Raw genomic sequence first — 25,893 nt, forward strand, 5'->3', positions numbered from 1 at the left:
ACAAGAAATATTTCTGTTTCCTGTTCAGTTAAAACTAAATGATAGTTTAGTGAACTAAAACTAAATGATGCCTTGCTAAATGATACCAAAGCCAATGATGATCGTACAGAAAACAGAACTTCGATGTGCTCTTTAAGGAAGCAGAGTGTGGAGGGAACAGGGTAAGAAAAAGGAGGGAAAGAAAACCTTTGTGGTGGAGAATCTGGAATGCTCTGATACAGCTAGTTTTACAATACACAGAAGAGATTTCATCCTCTGATACCATTCAATCACCATGCTAGACTGCAAAGTGCAGGAAAACAGCAGATAAATATTCTTTTAGGACAGTGTGGAAGAAGAGAGCAATGAATGATGACAGAGCCGCTGCTGCCTGGCTCCCCCGGAATATTTGCTCGAGGCTGCAAAAGGAGGACGGAGACGCTGAGACGCTCTTTCCAGTGGTGAGACTGGATTCCGAGATCCTGCCAAACATTGCTCAGGGAATACTGGATCCACCCCTGGAATCGCTGGAGCTTCTGCTGGGAGCAACACAAAGTCATTCTGCTGTATGATCCTTACCTACCATCTACCTCCTTTGTACAGCAACAGCGACACTACCTTGTTTTCTTAGCTGGCACATGCATCAATCTTCTCTCCTTTGAACAGGAAAGCTTTCAATTCTCACATTTTAAATGTTCAGTTATTTATTTCTTTTTAAACCCGCACCGCTGCAGACCAAGGGTCACCAGAGGCTGCAGCTCCCGGCTCCGTCAGCGCGTGGGCTGCTCTCGTGCAGCGTTCGGTGCAGGGGCCTTTCTTAGCAGGGGAGGCAGCTCCCCTTTTCCCTCGCTGACTCCCAGCCTTCGCTTTACGGGACACAAACAAGCATTTATGTGCTGATTTGTAAATTCAGGGCATTTTTCATGTCACCGAACAGGAACTGGCTTCTACTATAAAGTTACTAGAAAAAAAATCAGATCTCCAGCTTTCAAGAATTGTATTCTGCTCACACACAAGTCAGAGGCTTGGATGTGAGTCTTGTGATAAACACCTAAGTGCAGCATGTCTGGTAAATCTATATTAAATCTGTGTGTTTCTATCATATTGAATTTTTTAATCACATTTTTACAATGATGGTCAAAACACTATCTCCACACAGTTATCTTAAACTTCTTAATAAACAGCAATAGTCCTTTGTCTGCAGACAGATCTTTGTTCTTACCCCCACAAGGCCTAGAAGCAGAAAATGTGAAGCACCATGCTATAAACTCCCAGTCGTCTCCATCTACCTGCCAACAACACAACATTTGCATCTGCTGAAACAGCTCCAGACTTGGACAAAATGAATATTTATTTATATAAAATAGAGTTAAAAACCCCACTTTGTGTCCCGAATTTCATGGAGATCCCAGATCCACCTTTCAAGGCACAGCTTAAAGGCGTGCAGAACTGCAATTACTCACTGAAGAAAGACCTAGAGTTTGTTTCAAACTGCTTATAAGGAACATGATCTCCAACTCAGAGGAAGTATTTCTTTAATTTAATATAGTATGAAATGCCAGTCTCAATAGATTTTACTTGGTGACATTTGAGCTTTGGGTCTTTGATTCTGTCCTAGATTTCGTCACGTATCTTTTCAAGCTCCCCAAACCCTACTTGAGCACGACACAGTCTTTTCTTCCTAATCAAAGTCCACCTTCTTCACATGCCCTTCCGTCTTTCTCTAGCGTAACCCCTGCTCTTCAGCTTCCCGCAGGCTGTTATCCACGGCAGCCTCTTTGCCCTCGGGGACAGAACCACATTGATCTTTTCTTCCAAGGTTTTCCGACGCCGCTGACGTCCCGGAGCAGACGCGGAGGCTGTCGTAAGGCCGGCGGAAGGGAGAGCGCACCGTGGCGAGGAATCAGGGTGAGGAATCGGTTCGGTTTTGCAGTGACGGTGGCGGAGGGATCAAGGTCAGCGCAGGGCGCTTTGCAGGGCACTTTGCAGGGCACGTGGCAGGTTTTGGGTGCAGAGCGTCTCCTCCGCCCGGCGCCCGCGTTGCCGTTACCGGCAGCGCCGCTGCGGGTGGCTGCTCTCCCGCGCGGGCCCCGGGTGCTGCCCTCCTTTCACTGCAGCCGTCCTTCAAAACGAATGAATCTCCAGGCAGTCCGGAAATTAAACTCGCTTTCTGAGATGGTAAAATAGCAAAACAGATAGAGAACTTCCCTTATTGCCCCAAGACTCTCTATCTAAACAGTAGCTCTATATGTACGCAAAGCATCTTTGCAATTTTTCTTGCTTATTCTCTTAAAATTATTTTCTTTTAAGCAACCCTTGACTGTATCAAACAAAATAATAAGCTTTAAAAATCCCTTTCATCCTCATCTTAAATACAAAGAAAATGTTTTGAGGAACTGTGAACACAGGTACATCTACAGAAAAGTAATTTTTAAAACATCATTTGGATTTATTCACATACATACATAAACAACTACCTAAAAACTAAGCTGCAGGTTAACTCATCCATATTAAGATGATTGCTGCTGTTTGATTTACCCTGTATTGGATTAAGTTAATCAATATTTTTATATTATTATATATTCATACAGCCTAAATCAGATGCAGGCACATGGAAGATCAAGCTCAGTTCTCTAGCAGATGTTTTAAAATTAAAAATCGAAACAGGTTCATTAATTTTGAATTGTGCCATTACATATTAAGACAGGTAAAATCATTAATAAGTGAGACAACAAAGTAATGAGGCTGGTGCAGGGGTTATATGGTCCCAGAATGGACATTTGCTGAAGAATAATCACTGCAGGGGCAAAACAATTAATTTGACTACTCCTTCCTGTTCTTTTCTCTTTTTCTTTATTAGAGGTGCCATATTTTATAAATATGATATATTCTATCGTGTACAATATATTCCATATTAAGAGCATGGCCTCTATATGACATCAGCTCATTCAATAAATTGCGATATCTTCAAATCAGCAAAAGCACCTCCAGCTAAGGTCTCAGTAACCACTACAGAAACACCCTCTCCGAAACACAGCCCACTTCACAGTAGCTCTACTGTTCACTACCTCGTTCAATCTGAACTTTTAGTCACAAACCAATTCACAGCGACCTTCACCATCTCGAACGGCAGCTCCATGAAGATAAAACTCTGAATTTGCCAAACGCTCTTCTCCCAGCTCGGCACTTCCCACTTCACCAGATCTCTTTGGCTTCGCTCATCTTCAGCCTAATCAGCTCTGGGTGCTGTTTTGACCATATACTAGGTAGGCACGAGTGAACTGGCCGTCTTTGGGGTCTGGGTGTTAATTATAAAAGAATGGCAAGTTCTGAAAATCATAATGCAGATATCTAAAATATGGGAGAAATGAGCCCTGAAAGTAACTGCTTCTCTCCACCAGGAGAACCTGGACATACCCAGGCTGTTTTCCAGGTCTGTACTGTTAAGCAAGATGAATCCTAGTCCAGGTGTCACTCACTAGAGGGATTGAATGAAAAATAGGATCAGAAGGCATTACAAAGAAAGATATTTCCAAATAATGAAGTGTGTTTGATTATCTGGCTACAGGTTAAGCAAATTAAACACACAGACATAACAAGGACTGGAAGAGCAGTCAGTGAAAATGGGGCACGTTGCACTGCTGCTCCTAAAACCTGTAGAGGAGAATGATGAGACCGTCGTCTCCAGTATGAAAAATGTGGTAAAATGGCTAGAGGAAATTCCCCGGGTGCTGGAGGGGTTAGGCTGGGCACGCTCAGCCTGGGAAGATGGAGGTGGGATCTTAACTGAGCCCTGGAACAGGTTGTCCAGAGAGGTTGTGGAGTCTCCGTGTTTGGGATACGCACACGGGTCTGGACACGATCCTGGGCAACCTGCTCCGGGCGACCCTGCTTGGCCAGGGCAAGCTGGACCAGATCTCCCAAGGTCCCTTCCAACCACAAGCGCTCTGTGATTCAGTGACTTGTAGGATACAAAAGAAAGAATTTAGGGATAGAACAAAAAGAAATTGGGGGCAAATTTTATTATAGGATGCTTTAAGGGGATTGCAGGAATATGCAAAACTTATTATGGCAGCTTTAAGGGAAGCACCAAAGGTGAGCAAAGGTACAGAGCAAGGTGGCTTGAGGAGGAGCAAGCACAGGAAAAATAGACAAAACAAGGCGCCCCGAGTGGCGCCAACAGAATCCACGGAGCCACCGGCAAAGACAGCCTAAGCAAGACCCTGTTTCCTTGTCCTGCGCCCTGTAATCCCTGGAAACCCGAGTGGCAGCGTATCGCGTTCCAGGTAGCTAGAACAGCGTCCCAATAAAACACATTCTATTCCAATATCGTCATGGAGCCTGGCCGCAGTAAATCAAGGATGAAATTGCGATGACGCCGTGGGAAGTCTTTTATCATGAAGCAGCTGAAATTCACCAAAGCCATAAACACCGGTTTTAATATTTCTGCAGAAAACAAGTTTTTCTCCTTTAAAAGCAGACTTTAAGTGGAATATATCTCCTCAAAGACAGAATACATGAAGAAGTGATTGTTTTTCATCAGTAGCAGCTATGTAGCCACTGCACTTGGTTCGGAAAATTGTCTGTGATTTTTTCCTTTTAGATCATAACAAAAACTTGAAGACAAGTGTTAGATGTTTCCTGTGCTTTCTGTATTTTATTTAAACCACTTAAAAAAGCTCAAAATTTTACTCCCCCTACAACTTGATTCTCTTACATGCAAAATCACGCATCCATATACTTACGTAATAATGTTGGTGAATCTAGGTAACCCCTTTAAGGTGATTAAGAAACCAGGTTACTCGAATCTTTCAGGAAAAACAAAGAGAAGCCCCAACCCCCTGCGCGTGCTGCAGCCGCCCTATGAGAGCCCCAGCTCTTTACCACACACCCTTGTGCATGGCCTCACAGACCACATAGGCCCTCCTTGGGAGCACGGGGCTGCCCCTTGGTGACTGCTATTAAAAAAATTCCCTTCGGTGTCATTGCCTTAGCTGTTTTGGCAGACAGCCACAAAGTGCTGCAGATTAGCTGTAAAGATTCAGAAAAGGGGCTTCTTAAACAGCAGCAGAGAGCACAGGAAAGCAGGCGCTCCTGACTAGGGTTCCTCTACGCAGAGGGTGCAGGCGGCACCCGCAGAGCTGCGGACGGGCGACTCGCGGATGGAGCCGCCTGCCCCTTCCTGCGCCGTCCCGGGAGACGGGGCAAGACCTGACTTGGGGAAACAGACGTTTTCCCCCTGCTTGAGACAACCCCTCTTGCTGGAAAGGCCATGAGCTCCATAGGGCACCCGCAGTGGCTCCGGAGAAGGAATTCACACCCGCGTACCCCAGCCCCTAAGCGCACCTTCAACCTCAAAGATTCTTTTTTCGCTACTCTGCTACGTCAACAGGCAACGCGCCCTGCGGGGGCTCCGCAGCCGAGCGCCCTCTGCTCCGCTCCGGAGTTCTGCCCCCAAGGCAATGAGCTCCAAGGGGCAGGATTTGTTCACACCAGAGGTGAACACGACCTAGCAGCATCACTGGGATCCAAAGGTCTGAAAACAACCCAACCGCCAACAACCCCAACCCAACCTGGCCGAAAAGGCTGAAATTGGCCCAAATGCAGAACACGGATCCCAGGTAGCCAGCAGAGCCAGGCCCACCTGCAGCCGGGCCATGGGTCATGTCGGGCAGCCCCTTCTCCCTGTTTCTGCCCTATTCCAGGAGTCAAGTGCTCAAAGTGATACTTCCAAACAAGTTAAATTAGTTAAATTATAAAATTTATTCTAATTGGGTCCATATTTTTTTGTGCATAAACTTAAGAATGTAGTTACAGACTGCATAGTTGTGCAAAGGCTGAAAAAAAATCTTTTGTACAGAAAATGTCATACAACTTTAAAAAGAAGATGCCTACCAAGAATCTATGATAATATTTATTGTCACTAAGCATCTAATTTTTCCAAGAGAAAGGCTTTAGCCTAAGATACCTACCTGAATTCTGGCATAGTTTTCTGTTCTTCTGAGGAATTCTGCACCTACAGTAAAAAGCTAAGTTTAACCCCCTGGAAAGGCAGCAGCTCATTTTCTACGCAAATGATGAAAGACTCTTGGGCTGCAGGTACCTTTAAAAACGTGAAGATTTTTTAATACAAACTTTAAACAGAAGATTTATATTAACACTCATCTAAAGAAGTTTTGGGGTTTTCTAAAACCTGGATGAAAGGTGACAATTGTGTAAGTTTTAAATAAGCTAAAGAGAAAAGATATTTCTTCAAGAACATCATTATTAGTCTTAGCAACTTTAACAGTCTTTGACATTTTACCGAGTCTTGTAACAACAGTTAAGATGACAGAACAAAACTCTAAATGTGTTCACAGATGTCTGACAACCCTGCTGAAGTCCTTTCTGTCTATCGCTCTGCAATAAATATATTGGCCAGCTGGAATAATCATGATCTAGCCCACTGCTTTATGGTCACTTTTTTACTTCATTAGATTTCTGTGAAGAGCCTGTGTAAAGACAACTGATTTTACGATTCTAGTACAGGGAATGAAGTCATTTGCTGCTGCCAATTCTGAATCACGTTCATTCTTCTTTTGATGAAAAGGGACCAAGGAGAAGAACTGGAGCCACAGACACCCGCTCCCCAGGTAGGGGGTTATTTCACTACAGCCACAACATGTTTCTTCTTCTCTGACACGACCGGCACGGCGCCCGGCTTGCTGTGCTTGCGGCGGTTCTGCTCCCTGGACACAGAGAGAAGAAAAGGCCATTTCAGTGCTCAGCAAAGTGTTAATGCTGGTTTCTTCAAACACATACCGAAAACCACACCACACACACACACCAAAGCAACGCGCTTCATTACTACAGAAAGAAAAGAGAGCCAGAAACGGCAGGAAGGCGACGTACTTGCGCCTCCGAGCCTCCCTCATGATGCGCTGCTCCTTCACTTGGGTGAAGATGCTCTTGGGCAGGTGGCGGTGCCGAGCGATGCGTCTGATCTGCGGGTGGTACTGGAACTTCTCCTTCAGCTTCTGGTTGTAGTTCATAGCTGCCTTTTCTCGGGGCGCAAGCTACACAAGGAAGCACAACACACACCCTGTTAGCAAAGCTAACCAGCTTCCTAAAATCAGATTTTGATGTGCTGTACATAAGGAGAGGGAACAGAAATAGCTGACAGTGAAACCTTCTTGATGAGAATCTGTTTGCTCTCCTAATTCCTGCCAACATTCAACTTCTGCTGTGAAGCAAAGATTCTCAGGCATTTTAATGAGGAGCTAGTGTAAGTACAAATGCTATAAAGGAATTGCCTCGATGGAGAGCTTTACAGACCCAAGTCTTGCCTTGATGCACTAAAAAAGAAAAAAGCCTATTAGGAAGTGCAGTGTAGATACGATCCTGCGAGTCTCAGCCTGCTTGTGAGCACAAGTGGAGCTCCAGCTGTCATCGTGCAGTGAAAACATCTCAGGGCCACAGGTTTGTGAAGTGCAGGTGGAATTAGTGCTACCACAGAATGACAGAGTAAGGAGAAGGGTCGGTGTGGTGGAGGTTGGTTCAAGGAGCAATGTTTAGTTCCAGGCAGATTGGGTTTTGCACTGTCTACAGGGATTTCAGGTCTCTTTCTAGAGCACTTTCGGACTTGTCCAAAATTTAGCAGGTGACACTGAAACTTTAAGAAAAAAACCCTCTAGCCCAAAGTTTTTAGGCGTTTTCAGATTAACGACAGGTCTGCTACATCTACCTTCTTCCTACCCTCTCCCCACAAGAGATGATCACCATGTGATGAGCATTTCAGACATCCAACTCCCCTTCGTATCCTTCCCTTCCCTCAGGCACTGCCACCTGCACCTGAAGTCTTTGAAACAGAAATCGGTAATTCAGACAACTTTTATTATTTCACCTTTATACCTGACTCAATTTCACAAATTTCTCACTTTCTGTGAAGTGCTATGAGAAGACCTGAGTTTTTGACAAAAGGACACTTTCCTAGAGCAAACAAAACTTGCAAATTCCATCTGCTTTATCGAGCCTGCAGTTTTTAGCAGCAATCGGCCACTTCTTTTCTGTTTTGCAGACCACCTTTAAAAGTGACTTCTGAAAAAAATACATATATATTCCAACAGAGTTTATGTAACACCACATACTCAAGCAATTTGGTTCTGAAATACCATTAATGGTCTGAAAGCAAGATATTAATAAAGCAGATGGCAAAGTAGCTTCTACTTTGGAACAATAAAGAAAACAGGTACTAGAAGTAGTGCTGCCATTAAACCCATCAAAAAAAAAATCTATCTGTGTATCAAAGTGACAGATATATTCTAATCATCTGTTTCTCCATATATTCTTATGCATAAAGTAAGCAGAAAGATTTACTTTTATCATAAGCTCTCAGATTGCTCTCTAACCCCCAGCCCTGCAGCCTTTAGCAAAACTCCTCTCCTGAGCCCGGCCGAGTAGCTGGTTCACTCTCAGCAAGTCCCAGGTGTTCCTACTCTGCAGAAAACTGCCAACATAATCCAAATTAAGGAGCTTTTATTTTAATTAAATGCAATGATTTTACTTTAATTTAATTTAAGAGGAGCAAATTGCTGCTGATTTAGTGTAACCTTGATGATTCTGCAGACAGAGGAGAATCTGTAAATTAAACGTACGCCCAGCACATCTTATTTAAAAAATTAATATAGAAGGAGCAGTGGTTATGTTTGAGTTGGTTTCCAGATGGATTTTTACAGGCACCTCAATGCATAAAAACGCACCCAACTGATCACTTCCCGTCCTCCTGCAAGTCCTGCAGGTCCCCTGCACAAGGCAGGGCTACATGGGCCCTCACCTGCGTAGCAATAAAAGAAAATCACGTGGAAAAGACAACTTGGTGCCTATGGATCAAACACAGCAGGCAGCTAAGGAAGCAGACTGCGATAATGCAACAAACTCCAGTTTCTCTCCTGCAAGTCGTTCTACAAAGGCCAACAGCTAAAGGGAGCCACGTTACTGCTCACAGCACTTCGTCCTGTGCAAAATCCTGGAAATGCAGCAAAAATTGGCAGATTTAAGGACTTGGTTTATAATGACTATAGTACTGTGTGACAGACTGGGATTTGTACACTGCTGTGAAAGACAGGCAAACACTCAAAGCTGAGTGCAACTTCTCATACGGTCAGAAAATGAACGTGCAACTTTCTATACAAGGTTGGGGCAGAAAGGCAGCTATTTGTGCCAGGACTGAAACAGCATTTCATAGGAAATACCTAGAGTGAAAAAATGGAGAAAAAAGAACCACGAAACACAGCTAAGTTGATAGTAATGTGTAAAGGTGTCCTCAAGAAAACAGTTTACAGCTCTGCCTCCCTTGAGGTGACAAGGCTAGTTATTTTCCCCCATAAGCAGGATGAAGTTAAGCATTTTTTCAGAGCCCTGACTGAAAAAGCTAAAGGCACCTTTAACAAAACATATGCCCCTTAAAATGGACTATATTTGTACTGTGTATGTATTTAAAAATTCCACAATATTTTAGATACTTCCATTCAGCAAAGGAGCATGAAGAGGCTGTTATCTATCCTGCCCAGGTTGCCTTCTAGGTTAAGTCAGATAAAGCCCAGATGTAACATATTTTTCGAATGCAAACATATTCCAGCAATTTTCCATATCATAACTTGTCTCTATGTGAAGACTTTCTATTGTTCCCCTGTAAAGTCCTTTCTAAATGTGTTGTTATTAAGTTTATCACTCTTTGTTTCCTCAAATCCAAAGCGATTCTTTATCTCTAAATAGAGAGCACAAAAGAAAAGCCATGAAGATGTTGTGCACAAAACCGTAGCTAAAGGCATGAAATCCCACGTGCCTTGAATCCCAAACCCCGTGTCGCCCTGGATCTGGTGCTGCTGCTTCCCTGCCCTGTCACAAAGCGGAGCGCCGCGCCGGCAGACGGACAGGACACACAGTCACTGCGACAGTTTTGATGCTCTCCTGCTAATGCACTTTGCTACATCAAAACCCCAAACTTGGAGTTTCGTGCAATCTTTTTCAACGCTTTACTCAAAAGCTATTAGGTTTGCAGCCTGTGAGAAAGCAGCAAACCTCTGCTCCACTGCTGTTATGCTCGCTTCCTATACTGTTTTACACTTACTGAAATACAAAACATTCCCAGGAAGAAAGTTTTCTCCTTCAGCAGTGCAGTACTCTGTCGTAGTCCTTAGGCTCTCTGGAAAGGTAACAAAGCTGGTTTGGTACCTGTTACTCCCAGAATTGATGTTGCTGAGCACCTACACTGCACAAACTGCAGGGGCAGAAAGCTGAGCGTTTTTGTATTTTCAAGAACAAAACTTTAAGTTTTGCTGACAGCTCATTGCTATCACTGAAATTCATAAAAGCTCCACATAGCCCGTTCTTCACATTAATTAGATAAATTCTATTTTATTAACTGAAACCTATTCTATTAGTGCTGCTTCTCCAGCCTTTTCACTCATACAGAGCTCCTTCTCCTCCCTTTTCCTTACAGGGCAAAGGCAATGCACCTTTTAACAATCCCAAGCCTCTCCAAGATCACAGTAAAAGAGCATCTTTGCATACTTCACAGGTCAGGTTTTTATGTATAATAAATGAGCAGCCTGAAGCATCTTACTAGCCTTGTTTATTCCCATCTTCCTTCATCACACATGCAGAGCTACGGATTTACTGCTTTAAAAGAAAAAAATGTATAAAAAGTTCTATTTACCTTCGCATTGAAAAAGTTAAGCTTTTACTTCAGAAAACATCTACTAAACAGTTTTAAAGTAACCTCTGTGGTAGCTCCTACAAAGAGGCTTGGTTTTTGTTGCCCCTACATAAATGCACGTGGGGACGCTGAATTGCCCGCGGAGCAGAGACGTCGCCCGCCCGGCTCTTCCAGGCAGGGACCCGGCCTCTCACTTTCGTGTTTCACTGACTGCAGGTAACGAGCGCGCTGCCACATGCGTTAATGAAGCGAAGGGGACACGCGTGCCACCATGTCACGAGGGGCAGCTGCTGGGGCTGCTGAACCGCGCGAGGCACGGGCCGCTCGGGGCAACTTCCTTGCGACGCAGCATCCTGCGAACCAGGAGGACGGGAGCGCTCGCCAAAGCGACGGGAAAACTTCTGATTAGCATTTTTACTTCTCTCTTTCTGGACTCTAGTCTCCACCCACTCCCAGCCCCAAAATATCCAACCTGAAATACAATGTATTACAAGATGTTGGCATTTTATTAGGAATACAGTGACCTTTGGATGAGTCATTCAATCAAATCTTCTCAGCTAAGAAAAATAGCAGAGCCAAGCAACTAAGCATTTGAGACATATTCTGACACCTGCGACAGAATTACTGAGTGGTCAGCTTTGAAAGTTGAAAATGCTCAAAAAGCTAGTGGAACAACTAGACATTTATTAAATGAGCAGGTAAGAACGGCAGCCCTCAGAAAAAAAAAAAAAGAGCTTGTGCTAAGGAAAACCAAACGAAAGCGGTAAACAAGCATCAACACTTATTAGGAATCACAAGAACTACAAGGCTGGATCAAACAGAGTATTGGCACAGCTGGCTGCAACCAAGTGACACTTCCAGTGTGTACTGAAGAGCCTGACAAGCCAGGAAGATTCCATCCTAGTCTCTGGTAGCAACAGTTACTCTCTGAACACCTGAAAACTGAATTCCATAGTGCTTCCCAAACTGTTTTTATAGTAACTACAATGGCTCTGGACACTTGCAATTTCCACATCTTGCTCAATTCAAGGCCTCAACAGCATCACACATTGAACACACTTCCAGGTTGTGAAACTAATAGAAATTTCCAATACAGTTCTTCTACATGCTTGATTATGCCCCTTGAAATTTCTCCCTGTATTTCTTATTTTTGGTTTCTTAAAAGGTGATTTGTCTTCCCCTTCCCTCCCTCCCTCCCTCAAAAAATAGTTTTTTTGTTTTTTTTTTGAGATAGGATAAGCTGCCCAGAACATTCTAGAAGATGGGATGAATGGGATGACTCCTTTCTGATTAAATGGACCAAAAATGACACTGCATTTTACAGGTAACTCAACTGAGGCCCCTTGGGATTTGGGGGCTCCAAGTCTTCATCTGAAACACTCAGAAACTCTTACACACATGCATGCTACAAAAGCTCCATTGGAATGATCTCACATGAGCAGAACAGAACCAGTCCTATGCACAGCCCCCCAGGCTACAATATATTTTAAAAAAATGGAGACATACAGCCAGGCTACCTTGTGTAGGCTTCACTGAGAGATCAAGGACCACACAGCACTAACCTGCAGACTACACCAAGTACCCTACAGCCATGACCGGCTGTCTTTTTAATTTTTGGAGACGTCCCCAGTCAACTGTCAGTGATGCAAATACTGAAAAAGGACAATGCCACCTAGTAGTCAAAAGAATGAATCTTCTTTTCATCCTTGCCAATTTGCTGATTAGCAATCATCCTACATGAAAAAGATGTTTTAGAAATTCTGCTTGTGCTTCACATGAAAAGAGAAAAAGAACAATTTCTCTGCATGAGAAGACAGACAGCACTCTCCTTCTGTGCTAGGTATGAAGGTGGTCAATAAAGAGTTTTAGACCAGATAAAAAGGGTGTCCCAGTAAGTATATGAGCACCAACAAGTAAATAGGTGGCACTCCTGCCCAGGACTGCACATTCAACAAGAAAAATAAATCCAAAAGTCAAGTCCATAGTCAGCATTGCTGAGTCCGTGGAATTAGCAGCTAACAGATGATATTTATATGCTTGACTGAAGCATTCACGGATAAACGCCATGAATCAGTTCAGAACAGGAAAAAAATACCACCATAAACACAAAAGGAAAGTCACGCTTGGAAGAAATTCAACTTAAATAGTAGTTTTTTTTACCACAGACACTCTATAGGCTATAAAGGTTTTTATCTATAGCTCTAGAGCAAAGATAATAAAAATCAGGCTTCCAAATGCCTATGGCGGGTCACACCTACAGCTACACTCGTGTTTTAGCTGTGCTTCCCTATACCCCATCCTTCACACTGCAAGACAGGCCATGGATTTTCCCATTGCACACTGGAGCCCTAGCACTCGCACTCCTCCATTCCCCTGTCCCCTCTCACAGCTCCATCCCTCTTCCCTCCTAGTGCAGACACTCCCATTTACTGGAGCTTCACATAACCACAAGCAGTCCCAGACACAGCAGTGGCACAGAGCTGGCCCCTTAACTCGAAGGCATCCTCCACCAACCACACACACAGAGAAAGTCTAGCTTAGGCAGATAATTACAAACAACTTGTTTGCATAACAATAATGAGGAACATAACTTGTCATCTGCTTACTATTAAAACCTGCAGTAGCTGCAACATGAGCTATATTATGTTTTGTGTGAAGGCATGCTAGTTTTCTAATGAAAAGTATGAAATTGTCATTCGAAATTTTATTTTAGAAACAGAAGTTTTAAGAAGCTTAGTAGATTAAATGGTTTTAATAAAAAACTAAAGTACAGCCTATCATATGCTAACAAAAAAGAAGTCTCTTACCACTCCCAGTTTTTCAGAAGCATTTGCCTTCCAAAGACGAATATTCATCTCATCTGAGCCACACAGGATGTATTTATTATCTGAAGTCCATTTCACAGTCATGACATGCTGCATTCGCTTTGTATGATATACCTCCCTAAAGTAAAGAAAAACATCATGGTCTTTTAGAATTCCTTTTCCTAGCAATATCTTTCAAATAGCACATTTTTCTATCCAAGATACAATATATTTTTCTGACTTCTAAAAATATATTCTGACTTTTTAAAAGGTGCTGGATAATAATTTATATTTAATTATATTTATTAACATATGTCTATAGGTAGATAATTTTATCAATTCAAATACAGTATTCTGGTCAGACTAATAAAATAAAAACTTTAACGCAAATGCTTTTTAAATATTCTTTCATAGAAATTAAAGCATCTGATAAATCATTCTCTTTTTTCCAACAACATATCCATATGGTGTTGCATACCACTGGTAAGGTAACCATATTACTTTTTACCAATATGCTATTATAGTGATCAAACATTACTGAATGGGACTACAGAAATATAATTCCATTTACCAAGAATTGACTGAACTTAGTGAGCTTCATCTTATTAGTGAGCTATCTTATTTCTTCTGGATATTGATTTTCTGAATCTTAAACTTTATTTTAATAACAGAAAGCACTGAAAGAGTTTTTCAAATTAATAGGGGACCAGTCGTCAGAGTGAAGTGGAATACAGCCACAATCCCTGCTTACAGACACTCCTACCTAAAACATTTTTCCAGGACAGGGAGAAAGCAGAAAACAGCCCTATCGGTTATGAAGGAAAGTGATAGCATTTTTTTAAAAGGAGACAGGCAAAAATAAATAAAAAATAAAAAAGGGTTGACAAAAACAAAACAAAGAGACTGACAGAGAATAATGAAGGCAGGGGATAAAGAACAAATGACACCAGACAGACCAGATAAGTTTCTTTGATTTTCATCAAATTGAAAAAAAATAATAATAGTGCACAAAGTAGATCTAATCTGAGCTTCAACAAAATATTTAATATACTGCCTTATGAAACCTTGCATGAAAAACTAATTCATGCTGAGCTGCATTCAAGGCACTGTTTCATGAATCAAAACCTGGCTAACAAAGCATGAGCAGAAAGTAATAACAAATGGAAGTGAATTAGATCACAAAAATGTCCCAAGGAGATCATAAAGAATCCCTATTACCACCCTTCTCATGTAATGTCTTTAGTAATCATCCATATAGGATGAAGACAAACACTATAAAACAAACATTTTTATCTTGGGAGGCACTGCAAACATCAGTGATAGCACAGATATAGCACAAAGAGGACTAAATGCATTAAAGATATAGAAAGGGAAATAAGATGAGACTCATCCTGGTAAAATATAAATGAGTATACCTGAGAATAATAATTCAGAAATGCTACTTAATCTATTTGGAAAGCAATAATGTCAACGAAAGCCTAAGAAAAAAGCAAAACAAGAAAATGGTTTTATACAGTTTTAACAGGGGACATAGTAAAGGCAAGAAGCAAATCTTCCCCTTGTACAAAGGGCCAATGTTTCTTTAACACTGCAACCTACCCTCTAGGTATCTTTGCCAGAAAAAGAGAAAAAAAAAACAAAAACAACAACAACATGTTTGAGAAATTTCACCCACAGGTTCACAGTGTAATTGTAATACAAAATATCAGTACTACTACCTGTTAAATAAAAGTTCTATGCTAACGCATACTTCAAAATTATCCAACAACTACATGAGCGCTCACTCTCAAGTTATATGCAGTTATTCACAAAAAATGAATGCCCCAGTGAAGACAGTAATGACTGAATTAAGAATTTTGAAGGTTAGGGAGGGAGGCCATAGAGTGCATGAGTGAGAGGTGAAAGAAAAAAATAATTAAAAAAATCACTCACCTGCTGTGACCTTTGTCAACAGGAAAAATGCGGATAGATTTATCAAAGCTGGCAGACACAAACTCTTTCCCAGTGGGCGAATAATCCACATCAAGAACAGCAGACACGTGATCCATATGCACCATCACAGGCGAGGCAAGGTAGCGCATATCGAAAGTGTACAAGCTTTGAAAGAAAGAGGAGCTATGTAACATCTTACCAACTTAAGCAATTAGCACATTTTTGGGAAACAGCTACCTAAATTACACACAAACATGCTTAAAGATAGATCCATACTGAAGAAAAGATTGTTTAAAACTGCTAGTAACACTGGAAAGATAAAAGAAGATACATTACTTGGTCCTTGGAATCAGTTTCCAAGCCCATGGCTTTAGTTATTGGACCAGATCTACGTTTCTTTCTGAAGGGAGTAGTTGAGTCCTGTCTCTTCTCTGGGAGGATGAGCATCTGCTCTGGGGTCACTGACTGAACCTATTTCTCCAAGCTTCTGTCCTCACTGTCCTCCTTCACTACATCGTTGGACTACGTCTCAATCAGTCATCCCCATATGTCAAGCCCATCAATTCTGCAAGATTTCTAGATCTTCCCACACGAATCTCGTAGTAATTCCAAGTCTACTATGACATTTCCATGTGCTTGGTTCCCTTTTCTAAGGAAGTCAGCTGAGCAAAGAATGCAAGAGTCCAAGGCAAGCTCGATCCCCCAACATATGGGGCTACTGGTTCAGCACAGCAGATCATCCGCAGAAAAGCATCACATGGAAAATAGCTGCAGAGCTGCTGGACCACAGCTGCCTTGCTCTTCAGCACTGCAGAGCTCAGGTAGAAGTTTACCCGCACTCGTATAGGAAACATTAGTTCAATGGCTTCTATACAATAGTTAACTGGCAAGTACTACTTTTTCCTTCTGAAAAATTGCTTTAGTTTTGGAGGACAGTTGCCCCTAACAGTAGCAGCTATCATTTTTAGTCTAGTGAGGAACAAAAAGAAATCAGCTATAAACAAACACTTTAGGTAGCCTTTACCTCAATCAAAAAGAGTTAAAAAGCAGTATATTAAATTGAAAGCCTAGTTTCAAGGTATGGGCCAGCTTCCATTTCTTTGGAAGAACAGCCTTAAGATAAATGATAAAACTCCCATTCTGCTTTAGCAGACAGCCGTGATCTACTGTTAGATCACTGGCTTCCTGGAAGAAAAGGTACGGAGCACATTTTACAATGGCCTAGTTTGAGGCAGTTTTTCTCAGTATTAGCTTAGTTGTTCACATGAATAGTATTGTCCCAAAGTGAAAATGTGTTCCAAGATGCTGAAAGGATAAAGCATTACAGTTTCTGGAACTGCTTCACAAAAGATTAATTTTTTAGAAATGTTCCCATCAAAATAGCTGATCAGTGTAAGATACCAGCTTTCATGACAGCTGGCAAGAAAATAAACACTTATATTGCAGGATCAATAGTGATTAATTTCAAGGTTCCTTTGCAAGCTATGCTTGCATTGGTTCAAGTGCATTTTCTTATTACAATAGAGCAGTGGATTTTGTTTGCTCTAAATTACAGTGCTTTCCACATCCCTACAGAAAAACAGGCAGCTTAGCACCATTTTTTTTCTAAATTAGTGAGCTTGATTTAAGGCATTACTTAAGTGACTCGAATTTAGAGAGTTTAAGTAGTTTTTTTAAAAAATACATTGTAAAATAATGATAAATCACCAAGGCACAGATTAAAGACATGGTCAGGATGAGCAAAAGGATCAAAAGATCACACTTACTTGTAGTCTTCATTTGCAGCAGTGAAAATGAAAGCTTCCATGGGGTTCCAACACAATGTATTCGTCCTCATCTTCAAGATAACCTGAAATATATTCACACATTGCTACCTTGTTAAAGGTAATAAAACACTGGCTAGGCCTCAAATACAAAGCTGCTTACACCACTACTGACAGGTAAACTCTTTCCAGATACAGAATTGTGAAGAGGAATAGTGATACACACTTACTTAGCAGTGTTAGAATTAGAGATCAAGACTTCCTATCCCTGATCATTGCTTCACTTACTGCAATAAAATTTTTCTCTACAAGCCATTTTGGAAGCAAATCTTCCTCAAGCTGTCATTTACCCAAAACTAACATGCCAACCTGGAACCTTCAGAAACCCTCACTTCTCCATCCTATTTGCAGGAATCTTTAATTAAACATTTAATTGAGCCTGATTGTTTATACAACATCCACTTCAAAGGATGCGAGCAAGCATTTGCAAAGTGATAATATTATTTTGATGTTCCCCCAGTTTTTCCTATCCCTTTGTTATTTTATTTCAGACATTTCAGTTAAGAAATTCTCTAAGCCAGTTGCTATTTCTTTTTTTTTTTTTCTCTGAGAAGTGGCAAGCAGTGAAACAGTTAATGTGTTATAATTTACTCACAGCTGTCACTGCATCAGCAGCAAATCAGTTCCTTGGCCTTCATTAAGATTGCCACTAGCAAGCAGATAGCTACAAGGAGGCCAGCTTGGCTCGAAGCAGGAGCAACGGCAGCTAATGATGGCCCTAAAAATATCCTCCCCCTTGGTTAGCAGTGGATGGGACAACTAGTCTAAGGGAGCCACATACTGGAGCCCTCAACTTGGAGGGCTGCAGGGACAATGGCAGCTCTGCAGCCCTGGAAGAAGAGGGCACTGGGGTGGCAGGAGGATGACACATCATCTGTGGCTTCTTGCAGCTCCTGGAGCTCTCAACCATTGTATTTAAAAATAGCTTCCACACAATATGCCTGACAAAGCAGATAAATAGTTACAGAGCATCATATGAAAGACAGAACAACTCTAAACAAAATTCTTCATTACACTTCAGACAAACCATAATCCTATCTGAAAATTCTGAAATCCTGAAATTTTGGTGTTTAATCCTATATTACTCAAACCTCATTTTTGTTCTCAACTTACTACTCCAAACGTAATTTCACACGCATATAACACACTTGTGCAATTATAACTTTTAAAATAACAAACAAAATTTCAAAGCAAGTTACAAGTGCTCCACCTTCCAAAGGGATCGTGGCTTTACTAGTGTGTGCATATTCTCGTGTCTCATTCTCCACAAATCCTCATTTTCTAGGTGACACTACTGCTCCTGGGTTCCCTCGAGATGGTCACTGACCAAAACCTCCTTGCCCCTGCAGATACAGTATTTTCTGCCAAGATGGGAACAATTTTTTCTGTGCAGAAACAGGTTGAATGTCTGCCTGACTGAATTAAAAGCTAAGAGCTCTGTGACTGCAAGAGAAGGGTGGTGCTGATGGAGGCATCTTGTCCCTGGGGAGACACTGGCTCCTCATGCTGCTGTGATCCTGGTGAGCAGTCAGGAAGGCAGGTCACACATTGCCCTGAGTTTGGAGGTCAACAGGAATTGCCTCTTAATGGAAATACGAGTACATACAACTTGGTGAAGCACTAGCTCCTTTGGCAGCTTGGCCTGTCCATGATTAAGTTTAGGCAAGAGACAAATAAGATGTTGAGATGTTACAGAAGTACAGAGCAAAGAATAATCTAAAAAAGTTGGGAAGAAAAATGAAGGGAGCTCCCCTGTTTAGTAAAAGTACTTTTTAAAACTAAAAGTTGTTCTTGTGCAACCCATGGGATCGCAGAAGAAAAGAGATTAGGATGTTTTAAAGTTGGACAACTTCAGTATTTGAACAGCCAGCAGGAACTGTATTTTCTGTTGCTTAAAATTTCAAGCAGCTATCCAAGCTGTTCACCTGAACCAGATACCTTGCAGACAGGAAAAGAAGACAGGTCAATTATTTGGGCAATCTGCTTTTGTATTCCAGTAATCTTGTTAGTGTTTATAGTTAAAGAAATAAAACCAGATTGCCAAATCTCCGAGGACTTCACAACTTTGACTTGTCCTAATAAGAACAGAAATAATGTCCTAATAATGTCAGAAGATGGCTCTGCTAAAGAATTGTTCCAAAATGCTACTATGAATGTATTAAGAGCAATTTAAATGGCCTTGAACCCAGCTATGCAGCTGTTACTGAATGTAAGGCTAGAACTGCGCAGAGCACCCCTTTTCTTAGGTGCTGTTTTAAACGCAAATACTGCTGATGAAATAAGCTGAATGCTATAGGCTTGGAGGGGGAAAAAAAAAAAAAAAGTGAAGAAAGAATGGAAAAAGTGGGGCATAACAAGCCTGACCCTTTTGAAAGGGGGCTGGATTTTCCAGTAATATCAGAGAGAATTTGTCACAATTTTATATCATACATGTAATGTGTTTCAGTTATTTTTGTCCTTATTTTGCAGAAGCTGGAAATCTTGACCAGGGAAGATTAATCTCCTGATTGTTACATCCCAGATATATGTCCCCACATTTTATCAGAAGGAACATTTTTTCAGTGTCCTAAATTAAACTTCACCAAAAGTTACTAGTGCACAGGGAGAGAAATACCGTTACACAAACAACATTCCTATTTTATGACTATTTTAAGTTTCATTATAACATTTCAGCATTCACTAGCCACAGTCATTGCAGACAGCATATATCATTCATACCTGAAGGATATTCAGTGTATATTCGTAAGCCAGCAGATCATTGCTCAAGAAGCAAAATTGTTAAGATGTTTGTGGGGCTCAGTAAACACTAAACATCATCCAGCTAGCTAACACCTGGATGTGAATGATTCATTTCTTGTTTTAAACAAATACACACATTCCCTTAAAAGTGAACAAGAATTTTCATGTTACTGGTAAACATCATATATAAACATGGTATGTAATTTTGGTTTTGCTGCAAAGAATTTCTGAAATTTTTATACTAGCTACATATATCACTTAAGAAAATGTAGCTCATGAAGGATTTATTTGCATACATGCAAAAAAAATGAAATGAAGAACAAGCCTCTCCCATGGTCTAAACAACTGCCTTTTAAGTTACCTTGTTTGCTTCTGGCAAGGAAAGGAAAGGAAAGGAAAAAAAAGCACACAGACACAATGCAATAATGAACATAAAGTTCTTATTGTGAAAATGCTGTCAGGTCAGGCACTTTATCAAAAATTACAACGGAGTGAGGATGACAGCCAGTTTGAACATAGAGAGGGCCCTTTTAGCTCTCGCTGGTTTAAGTTCCAAGATTAACTCAGCTAAGCAACTCAAAGAACATGAACACTCAGTGAGCTCACAGTTCAGAGCTTCCCTTTAGCTTCATCAATACTTACAGACTATGTATTCTGTATCAATATTACTGCCATAAGCTTTTATTAAGAAGAGATAAAAAGGAAGAAAAATGTTACCTTCTTTAACGGTGTTGATTGTCTCATATCATACAGCACAATATTTCTGTCAGAAGCACAGCTTCCTAAAAGGTAAGTCTATGGCAAAAACAAAACAAAAGATCAGTTAGTTCCTACTTTCCATTCTGAAGAAAATACATTCACAGTTCTTTATGTACAGTTAATTATTCAACCCAAGCATTTTAAATAGCTTTCTCAGTAAATTTCAGAATTCAGAGTCCTCTCTCTACGTAACAAGCACCACCCATATACATTTCACCCACCCACATGCATAGCCCACCCAAAAAATTCATAGGAACTGCTATACAAGATCAGAGCAGATTCAGCTGTTGGCTTTGGAGGGCGAGATGACTCTGTCAGAGGGAATTACAAAAAAGGGCAAGATGAGAGCACCACGGACAGAAAACTACATTACATGACTGAAGCAGATGACATGTATTGTTGTGGGGCAGAAAAGAGACTGCCCTACATCTCTTTCTCCCCTCTCCCATTAAAAGAGAAGAAAAAATAAAGAAAGGTATACTACCTATCAAAACCATCATGACTAACTATACACACACGTTAAAGCACAAAGACATGTACTTTTGGAAAAAAAAGTAGTTAAAGATAAGAGTAATACAGCTTAGGTCTTAACACTAATCAAGAAAACATTGATATTCCAATACATGACCAAAGTATTACCTCAATTGGATTAAATTTTACGCTGCTTATGCTATCAAAGCCCCATGTCAGAGAACACATGGGACTTGTCCTTTGTTCATCCCAAATGTCTACTTGATGGCCACAGGTGGCAAAAACAGCTTCTTTCCAGTGGTGATCAATTCCTGTATATACTGTCTTAAAAAAAAAAAAAGAATGTACACATAAGTATGTATGTTTTCTTATAGCAACGATCAACACACAGATCATTGAATATAGAGTCTGCCATTACTGTGTTTGTTCATATGACTGAAAACTGAGTTACCAGAGACCCTGAAAACTGAGTCTTATTAGATGCACTCTTACATAATCAACTGTTTTTCTACATGCTCGTTTAATATGCACACATTAACAAATGTACAACCTCCAAAAATGGCAGCATTAGAAGCCCATTTACTGACAAAAGCATGGCTGATTTTACAGGAAATAGAAATTTTGAAAATAAAAGTCAAAGTTCTGTATTGAATGTCTGTGAGGTCTTGGCTTGAAAACAGTATTATTTTATGCACACCAAGCACTGACAACATGCAGCTCAAGAGTAATAGACTATAGAAAGATTTGACCAGTCCCCAGGAAAGGAATGATCACTACAGGCAGATCTCAGCAGTCTCCGATGGCATTTGAGGTATTTCTAGTTATATGTAAATGAAATACAAGGAAGTGAAGATACTTTGCCATTATAAAATCTGATGCTGTCACCTTATAACCCATTAAATATCAATCTATTGCTGTCTCTTCCAAAAGCTAAATAACAACTGCTTCAAACAATTCAAAAGAACAGACAAGGGATATCAAAATTAAGGTTTTCTACCTTTCCAAGAATTGTATGAATTGGTTCTTCCTCTTCTCCATATCCTGGACTCTCCATTTTCCATTGCTTCACAGTTTTGTCATCACCAACCTGGAAATATCGGGAAAAACATGCACAGTTTTACATGAATTCTGCTTAATTGAATTAATTTGCTTTGCAACTAAGAACAGGAAATCTTTCAAAATGAAAAAGGAAACGGCCAAAGTAGAGTGTTTCTCTCTTGCCCTTTCACTTTTCTGCTTTATACATCTAAGGCAAGGATTAGTTCTCATTGCCATAACACTTTAGAGAAATTTAGGAGGTACAACCTGAAGACTTATTGCCAGAGCTTGAACCGGTCACATCTGCACACAGTGCTCCAACATCCTTCTGAGTGTCTCAAAATTAGTTTTGCTTGAACTGGATCGTCACATGCAGATTTTTTGTGTGTGTGCTACAGATTTTAATGTTATTTAAGCATTATTTAAACATTACCTCCCTCCCTAAAAAATATGTTATATATGTTCAACTTCTCTCCTGACAGCACCAGTTCTTTTTCTTCTTCCCCTCTCCCAGTTTTCAGGCAGAGGGAATGTCAAAAGGGGATTCTAATTTGGCATCATTTATATTTTTCTGCTGCAACTTTCCTGGCACCATAATTAGTGCTCTTGTGACCTGGAATCTAATTCAGAAAACAATCAAACAAACAAAAAACAACAACAAAAACAAACAAACAAACAAAACTTGTAAGAGTTAATGCACCTCTTATAGGCCTAGCACATAAGAAGCAAAACCTGGAGACTCCCTAATCTTCAAACAAAATTGTTTTTATTTTATCATCTTAGAATTGTTTTGATGCAAAAAGGAAGTCCTATTCCTTCCAAGCAGTTTAGTTGTAACTGAAAACTAATACATTTTACTGATAGAATAGTTTTATTAATAGAATTGAACACGATTACCCAGGGTTTATCTTTTCCAACCTTGAATAATGTAAGTATCATAGCATCAAAAAAAAATTGTAATCGGAAACAGAACTGACAGGTTCACATGGCAAATTAAATAAACGCATGCAAGTTCTAAAATAATTGAAATTGAAATACTCCACAGCAGAGATGACAGTAAACTGCTGACCAAAAAACAGGTGGTCACCAGGTGCTCTGTGCTGTTAGGCTGTACGAGGAAGACAGGTTATACTTACAGTAAAGAATGAGGTACCACAGAAACGAGCACACATGCCCCGCACAAAGCCCTCATGGGCTTGTAAAGTACGAACACATTGTCGCTTGGTCAAGTTCCAAATTTTAACCTGTTAAAAATGGAGAAATATTCTGTTGTTATTTAGTTCAGATTTCTACAAGGCACAATTGCAGTTCATAATTCAGGCATGAGAGACACTCGCACAGCAACGAAACGCCACAGCTGGCTTGACGCTGAAGAGATTTATAATACTAAAACTATTCAGTTTTCCTCTGACTCCGCAGCAGTTCAACTTCAAAGTGTGTGCCTGTGTGGCAGGGGGTGAAATACAAAAAGCCATAGGGATACCCAGTTTAACACTCATTGTTCTACATCAAGAAACTAAGCATCACTTCCAGCTCACAGTTTATCATAAGTTCCTAGATTTGTGCAAACACTTGCACCCACTTATGACAGCTGCTTTTTATCACCTAACTTTGAGGAACTGTGGAGCTGAGAGCTGCTTTCTAAAGCTTTTTGACATTCTTTACATGCTGGAATGTCACAATGTGCAGTTTGAGAAATGCTGGATAGGTGGCCCCTTCTGAGAAAGCACAGTATTATAACTGTACAAAGATACAAAAGAAAGATAAAATAGGGCATTAAAAAGGTGAAGGAGCTTTGTTTATGGTGGTTCATAACTGCAACTTACCTCTCCATCACAAGCCCCAGAAAGCACCGTAGACAAGCTCTTTGGGTGTTTGGCCATGCAGTTAACTCCATCTCTGTGGCCATCAAGTGAGCTAAGAAAGGGTTTTGCAAACACACGTTCGAGCTTTGTTGCATTCAGAGCTCTTACGTATTCCCGTGGAACCTCAAAAGGATGCAGTACAGGATCATAATTTCTTGGAACTGCAACAAGGGTAACACAGTCATTACAAACCTGCTATACATACTCTAGTTCAAGGTAAGTTGCATTCCTATGATTTTCTGTTTGATTTTCCTTGCCATGGAAGAAGTGTCTGTAACACTAGGATTTTTGTGATATTACCATTTTGAAATTGATCTATGGGATTGTTAATATGATCACTTGACAACCTTTAAGCTAATGAAGTCTGAAATAACTTTAAAATTATTCAACATCCCTTTTAAACATATACCGCTAAACTAATCAAGGTATGAATGCACACAACAAACTGAAAATCACATATATTCTGCCCTTTCCTGACTTCCTATCACCAAATTCCTGTACATGCAAAAAGAATGTGCCTGAACAGATAGACACAAGGAGCTGCAACTCAGCTCTGCTCCTGTTCAGACACCTGCAAACCAGCTCCACCTCAGAAACAAGACTCATTAGCTTAGTACTTCACTGCTGCTATCTGCTTTCCCAGGCAGATGGTTTACATCCTGTAAGCAAGGGTCTTTCTGCATCCATGCCTAAAGATAATTCAAGAAGGATAGTGGTAGCTGACATTGCGTTTTATGGAAAATGTTGTCAACCGAAAAACTGACAATGGCTAGATCACTCATTAAGAATCAGTGTTTATTTCAGCCTACTGATTTCCAAATAATATTTGCTGCCTATTAAAACCTCTATCAGAGGAAATGGTTGTACAACACAGGATTACATGACAGCGAATTGGGTTTGAAGTCTACACACAAATCACCTATTGTGCTAGCAAGTAACTTTAACCACCTTTTTCACAGTTGAAGCGCCTAATCACCATTAAAGAACCAGGATATGCCCAGTCCACAGAATCACAGCACGGCTGAGGTTGGAAGGCCCCTCTGGAGACCACCTGGCCCAAGCCCCTGCTGGAGCAGGGCCACCCTGCACCCTGTCCAGGCGGCAGCACCAGCTTGGGTGCTACTTCATGCTTAGGAGTTGCTTACTTGAGTTAACAAGACTAGACTTGTGCCCAGAATCATGACGGAGGACGGTGAGCTTACAAGCCTTATTCCTGAAGTGTTTTCATGCCAAGCCGAAGTTAAATCTCGCTTCTAGCGCGGTTTAAAGGTGAGACCGCAAGACGGAGCTCTCTGTCCCCCCGGCTCCCCTCACAGCCCCTGTCATAGGGCGCATGCGCAGAGCGTGGCTGCCTCATGCACGCGGGCGGCAGTTAGCGCCTCCTCGCCCGCCCCGGTCCCAGAGCCGCGGCGCTCGGGGCCTCCGCCACCGCGGGGCAGCGGAGCCGCGGCGGGTGCTCGAGTCTGTTCCTTCCCACCCGCTCCCCTCGGTCCCGCCGTGCCCGCGCGGGCGGCTCCCGCTCACCGCGCTGCAGGTCCAGCTTGGTCTCGCGGACGTAGTCGTCGGGGTTCCGGCTCAGCACTTTCACCCGCATCCTGCCGGCCACAAACGCTCGCGCTCCCGCTCCCTGCCGCCTCCGCCTCCGCGCCCCCGGGCCGCACCGGAGCGGGGCGGCTGCCTCCCACGTGACAAGCACCGGCTGGCACAGGCCCGCCAGCGTCTCGCGAGACTGCGTTCCCCGCGCGTGCGCAGCGGGGCGGCGCTGGGTGCGCGGCGGCTGAGAGGAC

General features: G+C 41.5%; 1 protein-coding gene across 1 annotated transcript; it reads right to left on the reverse strand.

Annotated features, from left to right (window-relative positions):
* Window positions 1–6,524: 6,524 nt before the first annotated feature.
* Window positions 6,525–25,725, reverse strand: DCAF13 (DDB1 and CUL4 associated factor 13). The gene is made up of 11 exons (XM_088533628.1): window positions 25,631–25,725; window positions 24,068–24,267; window positions 23,378–23,485; window positions 22,201–22,290; window positions 21,372–21,527; window positions 20,691–20,768; window positions 17,178–17,260; window positions 15,412–15,576; window positions 13,483–13,618; window positions 6,871–7,034; window positions 6,525–6,707 (listed from the first exon to the last, which is right to left on the reverse strand). Exons 1-11 carry the CDS (start codon window positions 25,698–25,700, stop codon window positions 6,620–6,622), a joined length of 1,338 nt encoding a protein of 445 aa, XP_088389754.1. The 5' UTR covers window positions 25,701–25,725; the 3' UTR covers window positions 6,525–6,619.
* Window positions 25,726–25,893: the final 168 nt, after the last annotated feature.

This window comes from Tinamus guttatus, unplaced genomic scaffold (genome assembly GCF_059628265.1).
Source record: "Tinamus guttatus ecotype Peru unplaced genomic scaffold, ASM5962826v1 Tinamus_guttatus_pri_ptg000510l, whole genome shotgun sequence".
NCBI lineage: Eukaryota > Metazoa > Chordata > Aves > Tinamiformes > Tinamidae > Tinamus > Tinamus guttatus.